Raw genomic sequence first — 13025 nt, forward strand, 5'->3', positions numbered from 1 at the left:
TCGTCCCACAACACACATGTACAAATGGCCCGTGCTTCCCTCCTCCTTCCTTCTCTTAGCAAGTCGCTGCTCAGGGATACACCGAAGGGCCAGCCGGAGTATCACACACTCTTACGCAGACTCTCGGCCAAAGGGCTCAAGGTTCAAGTCTCTAGAGGGTCGTACTGTACTTAAAGCGTTGCTGTGAAATACAGAAAAAACATGTGAAATGTGCAAGTGGCAAAGCAAGGAAATAGTGAGTTCAGAAAAGTCAGTCACTGTAACAACAGCAAATGCTGAGAAAGCCGTGCTTCTAACAGCCACATGTGCACAACGCAAGCAAGAAGAGGCTTCGTTCTCCTTCCATGAAACATCAAATTACACACCAACTGCTGCTGGATCTTCTGCTATGATCACTATAGCTCACATATGCATTAATGTGTGTCTGTGGGCACAACATATGAAGCAGAGCAAGTGTGTGTGTGTGTGTGTGTGTGTGTGTGAGAGAGAGAGAGAGAGAGAGAGAGAGAGAGAGAGAGGGCTCCAGGCCAGCACGTAGCACTCCAGGACTTCACAGAAACACGGAATGGAGGCTGTGCAGCAGCCGTGTAAATACCCAACTGACAATCCCCCGCAAGCCCTGATCAGATGGAACAATGTGTAGATGATCAGCCTGGATGACCACACTGCGGTCAGGAAATGAGCGCAACTCCAACACAAATATAAGATCATTCAAATATTACACTGAGGCCAACAGAACCATGCTGAATTTCCAATTTATGGCCTCTCACTGGAATGTATTCCTTCTCCAAAGTCATTAAAGTGCTTGCCTTCACAGTCACAGTGGGACAAATATAGCTCCTGAGACGTCACACAAAAGCTGCCAGCATGGTCCAACCCGAACGCCTGCTATTCAAATCTTATCTTCAGAGGGACGGGCAAGAGGCTCAGCAAAACCACGCAGCTGCTGCCTCCCCACCAGCAGGCATGCAATGAGATTTGGACCTGCTAGCAAGAACTGGTTCACCCTTGGACCTGGCTAAGGCGAAGGGCCCGCTCCAGCTGGCCTGCAGAGAAAGACAGGGCTGGCAGGCATCCTTCAGTAAGCTCAGGCACTGGGGAAAGCACCCCAAAACCTCCTAGGAAGGGACAGGCAGTCAAGAGTTACTTGCACCTTCTCACTGCATTCAGTTTCATTGCAAGTGATTCATTTCCAAGAATCTCTCACCAGGAAAGCAACACACAGCCCTAAACACAACCAGAAGGTGCAGCATAGAGACAGAGCAAAGTCGCTGAATAATAGTGTTGTGAGAAAGAATTGCCCCCTTCCAGTTTTCTCTGTTTTTTCACTTTTTTTCACGTGAAATCTGATCAGATCTTTCTATCAGTTCCAGTGCTATATAAATGCAGTGTAAAAAAGAAAAAAGGAAAAAGCATTATTCCATTGTCATTCCCTTGCTGTGGAACATAATGAACTGTGCAATCATAGCTGCAAAAAAAAAAACTTTTCAGTAAATTACTGTTTGTGTCACCTTGAGCTGTGATGGCTGCAACTGAACTCTTCCTGTAGCTGTTGACCAGTCTCACATCATCATGGGGGAATTTTACCATAGAGAAGGAAAGCAAGGTAGAAGGTTCTTGATTTTGAAATGTTGAGGGATGCAATGGGCCCCCATGTTGTCCAAAAAGTTCTATTTTTGACTCCTCAATCCAAAAACCTCAGACACATCTAGGTACTTTTGATGAACTGCAGATAAACTTTCATGTTCTTTTCAGTGAGCAGTGGCTTTTCCACTCTTCACATATCCCACTTCTGCACACTATTTCTTACTATGGAGTCATGAACACTGATGTGAGCTAAGGCAAGAGAGGCCTGTAGTTCCCTGCATGTACTTATGAGTTCTTTTTGAGCTCATTAATGACTTTTCTACCATTGTTCAAAATTTTCTCCATTTCATGTGTACAGTTTTGTCCATGGTTCAATTGAGGTTCAGAAATTCAAACATGTTTGAATAACTCTGTTCAGACAGAAAGGCTTCTGCAGCTTTTCTCCACAGGTCTTCAGAAATTGTCTTTAACTGTGACATGATGAGCCTCTATGAACCTCTTGACTTCTACTGGATTTAGGGTTTATTTATTTATTTATTTATTATTATTATTATTATTATTATTATTATTATTATTGAGGGGGGCGCAGTGGGTTGGACCGGGTCCTGCTTTCCAGTGGGTCTGGGGTTCGAGTCCCGCTTGGGGTGCCTTGCGCCGGACTGGCGTCCCGTCCTGGGTGTGTCCCCTCCCCCTCCGGCCTTACGCCCTGTGTTGCCGGGTAGGCTCCGGTTCCCCGCGACCCCATATGGGACAAGCACTTCAGAAAATGTGTGTGTGTGTGTATAAAGAGCTCTTCTCATGCAGTGACACAGAGCGCTTTAACACAGGCATAATGCAAGAAAAACAGATGCAAAGAAGACAGTCGACTAATGGCTACCATAATGAAGTACTTTTATAGAGCTATAAGTATGCCTACTGGCCACCGGGGAAAGGAACAAAAACTCGCAACTGAAAGCTGAAGGAGAAAAAAACCTCTGGGGTTCCACAGTCAGTGGTTGCCCATCCCTCCTGGGCATTCTAGATTAAGTAACAATTGTAAGCCAGTGTAACAAGTAATAATGATATTGTTGCTAAACGGTATCTTGGATCCTCTGCTCAGCATGGAACATCTCGTTCATCATGGCAGGTGGTCATCATCCTCAGTCAGCATGGGATTCATCTGTCACCACCAGCCAGCCTCCTCAAGTCTTATGTAGCGAGGCAATGCTCAACAAGAAGAAAGAACAGAGTTAGTAATGTGTTACTTAAGTTAATTTATTACGCATTTTTATAATGGTGGTAAAAAACAGCCAAGGCAAGTGGAATTACGTTTGGAGGTGGAATGCCTGAGTGAACATGTAAATCTTTAGTCGGGATTTGAAAACAGAAACGGGCGGGGCATTTCTGACAGTAACTGGTAGACTATTCCACAGTTTAGGTGCTCTATAACTAAAGGCATGACCTCCTGGTGAGGTCTTATTGATCACAGGTACTTTAAGGTAACCTGCATCTAATGAACAAAGATATCGTCCTGGGATATAAGAGTCAATAATCTCACAAAGGTAAACCAGAGCAATGCCACGTACTGCCTTATAGGTCAAAAGAAGAATTTTATAATCAACTCTAAATGCGACCGGGAGCCAATGCAATGATTTAAGTACCGGCGTTATATGGTCATACATCCTAGTTCTAGTGACAATGCTCGCAGCAGCATTTTGTACCAGCTGTAGCCTGGATACAGTCTGGTATGGACGACCCGACAATAAAGCATTACGGTAGTCTATCCTGCTTGAAACAAAAGCATGAACCAGTTTCTCAGCATCCCGTCTACACAGGAATCGCCGTAATTTAGCTATGTTTCTTAACTGAAGGAAGCACGACGTAGTCAAAGCATTTACATGAGATATAAATGACAGCAAGTTAAGTCCCTGACACTTATTTTGAATAGGGCTGGTCCAAATCAGGCCTGACTATATTCAAATAGCTGACTAACCGCCCCCTTAAACAGGTTGATTGGAATTAGGGGGCAGTTACTTTTTCACACCTACAATTGCACATTTCATTCCCTTCCGTGTCAAGGAAATGACATAAAAACAACACTGGTATCAGTTTATCCTCGACAAGCTGTAACGATAAAGAAACTTGGAAAAGGGTAAATACTTTATCACAACAGTGAATTAAGTCCATCCATTCAGCATTTCCATCTGTTCTGCACTGCTCATCCAGTCAAGGACTTCAGTAACTGGAATTTAACAAAATGAAAAGCTAAATGATTAAGATTTTTCACTTTCTGCAATTTTAACAAGATACTGAAGAAACCACGTGAATACATAATTCCCCATTTTATAAGTGGAACAGGGAAGACACTTTGAAACAAATGTCAACACCTGATGAAATGGCCTCAGGTGCCCTCAACATTCAGAATCTGCACAGTCAGCTGCGGTCCATTCCCTGTGGTTCCATTGTGTAGCCTGTGTCACCATACAGGCTTTTCTACACTGGGAGAGAGGAACAACGGGCTCGGATCCAGCCCTTGGCCACTTAGCACACACAGCCACAGTCAACTTCAGGTCAATTCCTCATTATTGTAGGGTATGGTCACCAGGGCTGAGAGAGCACTGCTCCTCAAGCTGAAGATCAGGAGTGAAAAGAGAGCTGATGAACATGTGGCCAAAGACACTCTGAAGTGTGTCATGACATCAGCTGGTCTGAAAAACAGGATGCCAGTAAAAAATGTGTCCATTTTCCATAACTGCTTGTTATGGTGAGGGTCACGGAGGTCCAGACCCTATCCAAGAATCAATGGGCGCAAGGCTGAGGGGTAACACCCTGGACAGGATGCCAGTCCCAGTAAAACAGATTTTGTTTAAGAAAAGTTTTAAAAATATACTGAGATACTGCAAAATGTATGATAATACAAAAAAAAGTAGGAAATCACATGAATAAAATGAAGCGTTTAAGCGTATGTTATTCCTTATGTATCTGGTTCATGGAGAATGGCCCTGAACATCTGAAGCTCAGGCAGGCAGGCTCTCATTTTCCACCTGAGCCTGGAGGCCAGAGGAAGGCCAGAATGCTCAGTGGACGGTGTCAGATGGGGCTGGACGGGGTCGGACAGTGCCTGGCGTTGTAGTGGGTCCTCAGGTACCACAAGACGATGAGAGAGATGGTCCACCGGTCAGCACAACCAGCCATCTTTTCAATCACTGCACTCTGCTACATCATTGAACAAACCATCTCTTTTTTTACTACCACTACTACTAATACTAATAATAATAATAATAATAAGAAAACATTCAGCGGGTTTAAACAGGGGGGTTGACGCAGTAAAACCAAAACATCAGCTTAGCACACTTTGAACACTATTGTGCACTGTGTTCACAAGCAGTGAAAAGCAAGAGGAAAAGGATGGAGCAACAGGATAAGGAGAAAAACATAAATAAACAGTACCTATGACGACTAATGCAGCTTTTTCATCCACTTCTCCGTACGGTATTCTGCTTTTCACTGTGCATTTACTCATAAGTGGATGTGCAAAGACAGACTAGAAAATTAAAGGTGTGCCGTGAATGAGGGAATTCCTCATATTATACAAGGAGACGATGGAGGGCCTCAACTAACAAGGAGGCTGCAAACACAAACACGTCGAGTATCTCACTCGCAGGCCCCTAATCTCCTTTGGTGTTTACCCATGGTGAGAATCAAGAAAATGTGGCAGGGAAAGCAGAGGCACAGGAAAGAGCATCACTGCAACCCAAAAGCAGCTCGATGAGGGGAGGCATGAAGAGCCTGGAGCGAGTGACCAGTTTGACCTTCACTCTGAATACAATCTGTTTGCTTCTGCCTACAGAGCACAATGTGGTGCCCGGCTGTCAGTGGCCGATGATGGAAGCAAAGCTACGCATCAATCAATCCTTTTCTTCTTCTTCTTCTTGTAAATAAGAAGCTGCCTTTTCCACACCATTTCATGCGCCTCTCAGGTCTTTATCGTGTGACCCACAACCACGGAGCTTGAGGAGCTCAACTAGATTTCATGCTCTAGTGTGTGCAGACTGCAAGAAGCAGGGACAGAGAGAAAGCCGCTGCTCTTTGAAGTCCCACCGGCACTGGCTATTTACACACAACTGACCGCAAGAGTGCGGGTTCGACACACAAATGCAACGTTCACGTCGACAATGCACGTTTGACCAGGGACAGCGCTCACACTGCACCTGTCTGAAGGAAGGAAAACCCTGGAACAGGGATTTGTAATGGATTGCCTTATGCCTGTGTTAAAGTGCTCTGTGTCACTGCGTGAGAAGAGCGCTCTAGAAAAATAAATTGAATTGAACTGAATTGAATTTCTATCCTTCTGCATTCTTACTTTCCTTAGCACTACTCACCAAGTAGCACTTGTGTCAGAGATGGCGTGTCGGAGGTGGCATGAGGACCGCAGCAGTTCAACAACCAATAAGTGCCTTATGTAGGCCTTGGAAGAGCGTGTGCTTCACATTTCAATGAACACGCACATAAGGCTCTCGTCCAAAACAACAAGTGGACCTTTGCATTCAAATTTTCCCTGTGCACCAAGCTAAGAGGGTAACTCTTTACCTCTGTCCCTACACAAATGAGGAGTTACAGTAAGAAGCGTGTGCAGCACAGCGAGAGGCATCTCCATATGAAGCTGAAGCGGCCCTGAAGCCCAACAGGATCCACTGCCTGTTTCTTCCAGTGTTTCCCATGTCACTGCAAGCAGAGCTATGTTGTACATGTAACAGTTGTAAGTTATGAAGATCAAAACTGTTTGGAATAACCAAACAATAAACAAATAACGTCGAAATAACGTCTAACTGAAGTGATAAACAAGCACGTTTTTTTGAAAAACGAAGACTTACGAATGTTGGTCTCACCAAAAAACACTCTTCCCGTTTGAATGTTGGGCATTGATCTCGTTTTGATTCTTAATATTTTTATGATTATGACTAAATGTAATTATTTTTATGAATATGATTAAAATCTATTATTGTACACCTAAAATGTTGTCACATTACTTTTTGTTTGACGTTTCAAATACATGGAAGAAAGTATGTTTTAAAAAATTCTACAACAACATCCACTACTGACAAATGATTTTCAACCAACAAAGAATATTAGTCAATAATCTGAAGCAAGATGGAGAAAGAGTGAGGAAAATTTGTAATTTATACTAGCACTCACACCTACTCCCACTCAGTATCAACAATCACTTGTCCAATACAGGGTCATGGTGGTCCAGACTATCCTGGATGTATAGGGTCTAAAGCAGGGCCTCGAAGAACAATCACACACACACACACACACACACACACACACACACACACACACACACACACACATACACACACACACACACACACACGTGCACACACACATACACACACACACATTCCAGAAGCAATTCAGAGTGTCCATCGCTGGCGCAAAGTGGTCAGAGCATTTTGTTTGGCTGGAGGGCTCCTACACATACTGTTTTAAAATGGGGATAAAAATTAATGTCACATTTCAGAGGGAGAGAAATGTATGATTTGTAACTGTGCTATGAGTGACTTGTCCACAGCTCCCTTCTGTATAGAAATTGTAGTGTAAAGATTGTGCGCGTGTGTGTGTGTCGCATCTCTCCACAGAGCAGCATCTCTCAGCATGGGACAGACAAGCAGCAGCTTCTCCTCCTTCTAACACAGAGTGTCCTTTGGGCAAAGGATAAGTGCAGGAGCACAATAGGAAATACATCACAATGTTGGAGTGTGGTGCAAAGCAGACTGGGAACGATCTCTCATCTAAAGGGTTGTCCAGCCAAGCTCCCGGACACACACACATCACTGTATCATTAATACTTCACACCCAGAGCTACAAATGTTCTTTACAGCTGACAGACATTGTGCATCTGGACTTTACTGACATAACGAAAAAGGAAAATGGTAGTACAGTAACTAAATACACACACACATTTTCTGAACCGCTTGTCCCATACAGGGTCGCGGGGAACCAGAGCCTACCCGGCGACACAGGGCATAAAGCCGGAGGGGGAGGGGACACACCCAGGACGGGACGCCAGTCCGTCGCAAGGCACCCCAAGCGGGACTCGAACCCCAGACCCACTGGAGAGCAGGACCCGGTCCAACCCACTGCGCCACCGCGCCCCCCCTAGTAACTAAATAAATAAATAAATAAATAAATAAATAAATGTTTCAAAATTAATGAGTCAAAACAAAAACCTTAAAGATGAACATACTAGGATCAAAAAGAACATTTGCCCCCCCCCAGCAAAGTTGCTCACCCTCTGCTCCAAGCAATCTGAGAAGAACTTACGGATCACAGAGCAAACATGAAAATGCTATGGCTGTCTTCCATAAACAGCGAAATACACACACACAATATATAATGACCTACATATAGGTGACCTCTGCCTTTGCAAAACTCTTAAAGAACAAAGCTATTTATTACTATTTATTATGTATTACACATTTATTTTAGCATGTAAATTAAACAGAAAAAAGCTGTTACTAAACACATTTTAAACACCAAAGAAAATAAATATCAAAAATGTAAAACTGTTTTTTGAAAGTTTATACTCACTGATGTCTTTATTATATGCAGCTGAAAGCCTTTAACATTAAGTCACTTTCTAACAACAGGCAGAACATATGGCAGATATTTCAGAGCTGGATGATGGTTTTTCTGGCAAAAACTGCCTAGACAGTACACAACAACACACAAGACACAACACACAGCAGACATACACACAACACACAAGACAGGGGTCTATGCTAAAGGTAAGAGAGTGGTGAATTTTTGTGCTCGTTCTCTGCTGAAAAGAGTCTAATAATGAAAGAATGGGGCAAATGAGCATCAGTGAGTGTGGACTGTGGGAACAAAGTGCACTTTCACACAACATAGTCATGGGGTGAAGGCAGTCCTAGAGGGACCACGTCTTTATTGCTTTATCGCAACAAAACACTATTGAGAACAGTGAATTCAACATATGGCTGAGCTGGAGCATCTCTCACACACACACCATCCTGTTAGTCGAGTCTCCAAAACAAGCAGATCAGGCTGATCATCAGCTCTACATTCAGTGCTGTCCTCTCATTATAAATGGTAATGTGGGCCTGAAAACTATCACATTATTTTAAAAAAAGGTTAAAAAAAAAACATTTATTTAATTTTAAATTTTCAGAGAAATATTATGAGCAACTAATATTATTATATATATATATATATATATATATATATATATATATATATATATATATATTATATACTGTATTATGTAGACACACTGCCTTTCTGAAAACAGACAGAAATGCTTAAAACTTCGTATAAGAAAAAAGTGACAATAGCCTATAGGAGCCGCGCGGGAATCTCTGTTGTCCAGCGTCTCCGGACAATGGACACAAACTTCCACGGGGCTTAGCGACAAACTTACACTATTTCCCGGACACACCGTTAGAGCCGCGCGCGCACGGGCAACACAAGAGTGACACGTGCAGAAAAGAGCGAAGCGGGTGTGACGGTACAGAACTCGAGAGAAACTTCACGAACACAAATTTCACTTGCGCGACAATTATAATAATGTCACAGAAAGGTGCGCGAGCGGGCGACAAACTCACGTTTGATTTGCCGGGGATTGCTCTGCTTCCTTCGGGACATGATGATGAGCTGATGATCGCTGCTGAGGGCGGTTGATCTGATGATGATGATGATCAGGGATGGTGATTTTTCGCTGCGCTGCCACCATCCACGCGTCACTGCGCGCTCATGAACGGCGCAGATTCGCTCTCTGCGAGCGACGTCGCTCGCGGCGCTCCTTGCGCTCGCTTTTCCTCCCCCTGCGAGCAGCTGAGTGGCTGCGCGAGCCGTCGTCCGCGCGGACACACGTACTGAGAACAGGGAAAGACGTTTCGCACTTTTGTTTGAACGTAAGAGTTGGGCCTCGACGAGCGCCGTAGCAGCACAGCGCTCGCGCGGCTCTCACAGGTTTCAACACTGTAACAAATAATTTTCGCATGAACTCACGTGGAGCGTGAGGAATCATTGTAACGTAAAGTCTTCAAACACTTTGATCTGCGGCTCAGAACGTGTCGAAAGCTGCCATAGTCACGGAACATAATTCTGTAGCTATTATAATACTTAATAATGACAAAATAAGTCGACAGTTGAAGTAATTCTACAGAAGCATTCAACGACGGCAGGCAGAAAACCAGTTTTGGCTTGGCTTCGTGACCCGCCCAGGATCATCATGTGTCTCACCACTAGCGCTTCAGTTGCTTTTGTCGAATTAAGATAAAGTAGACATTGTTTTGCTCTCTAAGCAAAGTAAATATGATTAAAATGTGATTTACTCGACGTGTGCTAAACGTGTTCCGTCGTCGGTTCCGTTGCAAACGTCAGTGCAGAGATACACACTTGAAATACTGTAGTTTGTACTGTACTTACTGTATTTGCACAGCAGCTGCCCTCAGGGCTCCGCGAAAAAAGCCTCCGATTTTAAATCCCTTTTTTTTCATAACCTGCGTCAAAACGTGTATTCTTGTTTGTTTTGCGCGTTCCTCCTGTTTGACAGATCATTCGCGATTCATTATTTCATTTTAATCATTTAATCATTTCAATTTTATCTTTTTCATGGACATCATCATGTAGTCTATTTCTTTCTTTCCTAATTTCTTACTCTTTTATATTCTCAACGTTTCTACCAAGATTACGAAGAATAAGCAAGAAGCCTTGGGCCACAGCAGTACTGAAGATTTAAAAAAAAAAAAGCTGTTAATTTACATAACTGCACCGGAACAATGAAAAGTTGTGGCTATGAGCAAGTCTTACTGATTCTTGTCATGTTCTCACATTTATAAATCCATTGAAATGGACCCGTTTCCAAAGACATGTCACATGTGGAAAAATATTGTACAGTAGTAATATTATTCCAATACTCAACAGAACTGAATGCTGAACAAATTGTTACAAAGCGGTATGGTTATTGATTCTTTTTGTTCATCCACTTTTTGTTCGGTAATAAAATGTACCTTTTTATGATTTAAACATAGCACGCATCACACGCTTAGAACAAATCTAGTTCATTTTATTTCATTTTAAGAATTTTTCTCCAGACAATATATCGTTCCAATTTCCAAAAAATCTGGGCGCTGTGTTAAGCTTCAATTTCAATTTCCACCAAGAATATTACAAATTCGGCCGTTCTTATGAGAGTACAGTAAACTATACATTTTGTTCAGTATTTGTTCTTAACATTGCACATTCTTATACACATTCGGTGACTTTGACCTGTACAATTCGCACTGCTTTCGGCTGTCAATGATAGGCAAAATTAATACTGTTTTGTGTTTCTGTCCGAATATACGCGCACGCGCCGCTGAAAATTGCTGTTCCGTCCAACAACGGAAGAACTTCTTGCGCAGCAGCCAGTTTAGCTGCGCGTGTCCGCTGTGGAAAGTGCTGCTCCCTCGATAAAGACACGCGTTCGCAACTTGGACGTGAGCTTTCCGACTTACCTTGTCCAGCGGTACTTCATACATTCCAGTGAATTTCCACTGGATATTAAAATACTACAGTGATAGTCCGGAAGTGTCCGTATAACTGCGTCAAGAGGAAAAGCTGGAGAGAGCGTGAAACTATCAAAACTAAATCACACATGGGAAATATTATTAATCATCAGGCGCATTTATTTTCAGTGCTTTCGTGAGAACGCTGCGTCGATTTTTCCCGAATGGCCGATATTTTGAAGTTGAGTTCTCCTTAACACTGTGTCCAGTAAAAAGATTATAGTACAGTAGATTTAAAGCAAATTCCATTAGCTTTATTTTTATTGCACACTCCTCTCACACAGTGACAAGTCCGCCACACTTTCAGGCATGCGTGTGAAACATGTAAACATTTGTATGAATATTTATACAAATATATCTGCATATTATATTATTAGCGACCCAACCTCAGGGTTAGATTTTCTTATTTCTTCAGGTTCTCTGGTCTTTGGCTACTGCTCATCGCTGGGAGTCACAGAGATGACGAATTGGCTTCTTCCAATTAGCCACCTCAACTAGCAAGGAAAACAAGTAAGTGGTGTGTGAAATTACTGTAACTTGCAGGCCAATAGCGAGGACCTTGGAAGTGGGAGAAAAGTACTGTAAGTAAGTACTGTACATATCTTGTCATTCCCAGGTGTCACTTGGCAGCCCTGTTACAGGGACTGGACTCAAGTCTCGAGGCTCCGCTCTGCTTCCACATGCTGTACATCTCACTCAAAGGCGGATCTGCCCAATTTACTCCATCCCAGGAACGGCTCCTAGGGACAAATGTCACAAAAACAGATAGAGTGCTACATGGTAAACAAACACGGTCACATTTTTTGGTCCAAATTGCACAGATGTGAAAGCAGAGACAAAGGTGTGCCAATGCTTCATTTACACCAAGGCAGGTAGTGTCTTAATACTGGAGCAACTCATCATTTTCCGCACTGTTAGAGGCACAATGAGAACACAGTATTTACTCCTTCCCGTCCTGGGTGTGTCCCCTCCCCCTCCAGCCTTACGCCCTGAGTTGCCGGGTTAGGCTCCGGTTCCCCGTGACCCCGTATGGGACAAGCGGTTCTGAAAATGTGTGTGTGTGTGTATTTACTCCTTCACTGGGCCACTTTAGGATTAATTGTATTAATTGTATTTCACACTTTTTACCTTCATTGGAATAAGTACCTCCAAACCAGCCAAGTTTGAGCTGCTGATTTGTCATGTGCTGAAAAAATAAAAAGACATGGTCCTAGAAAAAAGATTCAAGCATTTGTTTTCATAGCTCATTCTGCTTCCAGGAGCTGTATGAAGAAGCAGGTTCAGTGCTACAGCTTTTCAGTTTGCCATCCTATAGTGTACTTGTCGCATCCCCAACCATTCTGCAGCCCAACACACTTATCAGGAATCAGCAGGGCAGAGTGTAAAAGCAGCTGTACCATTGCTCCCAGGTTTCTCCCAGGAATCTCCTTGAGACAACCGTCCCATCTGCATTGGCAAACGCAACCTCGCCTGTTTGAGTCCTCGTCCCCTGCCCTGATACCTTGCTTCACGTCCTAACTCCCTTGGCTTTTGACCACCGCATGCCCCCTTGACATCAATCCCAGATTAGTTCACAGAACGACATTCGCTCCTTGGTCCTAGGAGACCCGCTTGTCCCTGATCACGAGTATTGCTTTGCCCTTCAAATAAACAATACACTCTCCCGCATTTGGGACCTACCCCCTGTCTGCTGGCTGGTGGTCGCAACACTACTGGTATCTCTAGGCTTTGTTTTCAGGGTTAATAACATTCTACTGATTAAACATCACTTTACCCATTTAAGTTAAGTTAAGTTTCAAGTTTATTGTCATAGATACAAGTACCATGTACATGTATCATGAAAATCTTCCTGAATGCTTCTCCACAGACTATGGACAAGGACAA

At 43.3% G+C, this 13025-nt stretch overlaps 1 protein-coding gene and 1 long non-coding RNA gene across 2 annotated transcripts in view; one reads left to right on the forward strand and one right to left on the reverse strand.

Annotated features, from left to right (window-relative positions):
* The window catches only part of zfpm2b (zinc finger protein, FOG family member 2b), a 107779-nt gene extending 97749 nt beyond the window's left edge, over nucleotides 1–10030 (reverse strand). Inside the window, exons 1-2 of the mRNA XM_018741457.2 lie at nucleotides 10021–10030; nucleotides 9195–9464 (exon numbers count right to left, since the gene is read on the reverse strand). Coding sequence (XP_018596973.2) covers nucleotides 9195–9234 — 40 coding nt within the window. The 5' untranslated portion in view covers nucleotides 9235–9464; nucleotides 10021–10030. The remainder of the gene's footprint in view (nucleotides 1–9194; nucleotides 9465–10020) is intronic.
* Nucleotides 10031–10999: 969 nt separating this feature from the next.
* On the forward strand, nucleotides 11000–12126 carry LOC108927861 (uncharacterized). Its single transcript, XR_001965631.1, has 3 exons — nucleotides 11000–11072; nucleotides 11557–11651; nucleotides 11758–12126. It is a non-coding gene; the product is annotated as an uncharacterized LOC108927861 (long non-coding RNA).
* Nucleotides 12127–13025: the final 899 nt, after the last annotated feature.

The sequence above is a fragment of the Scleropages formosus genome, chromosome 23 (genome assembly GCF_900964775.1).
Source record: "Scleropages formosus chromosome 23, fSclFor1.1, whole genome shotgun sequence".
Taxonomy (NCBI): domain Eukaryota; kingdom Metazoa; phylum Chordata; class Actinopteri; order Osteoglossiformes; family Osteoglossidae; genus Scleropages; species Scleropages formosus.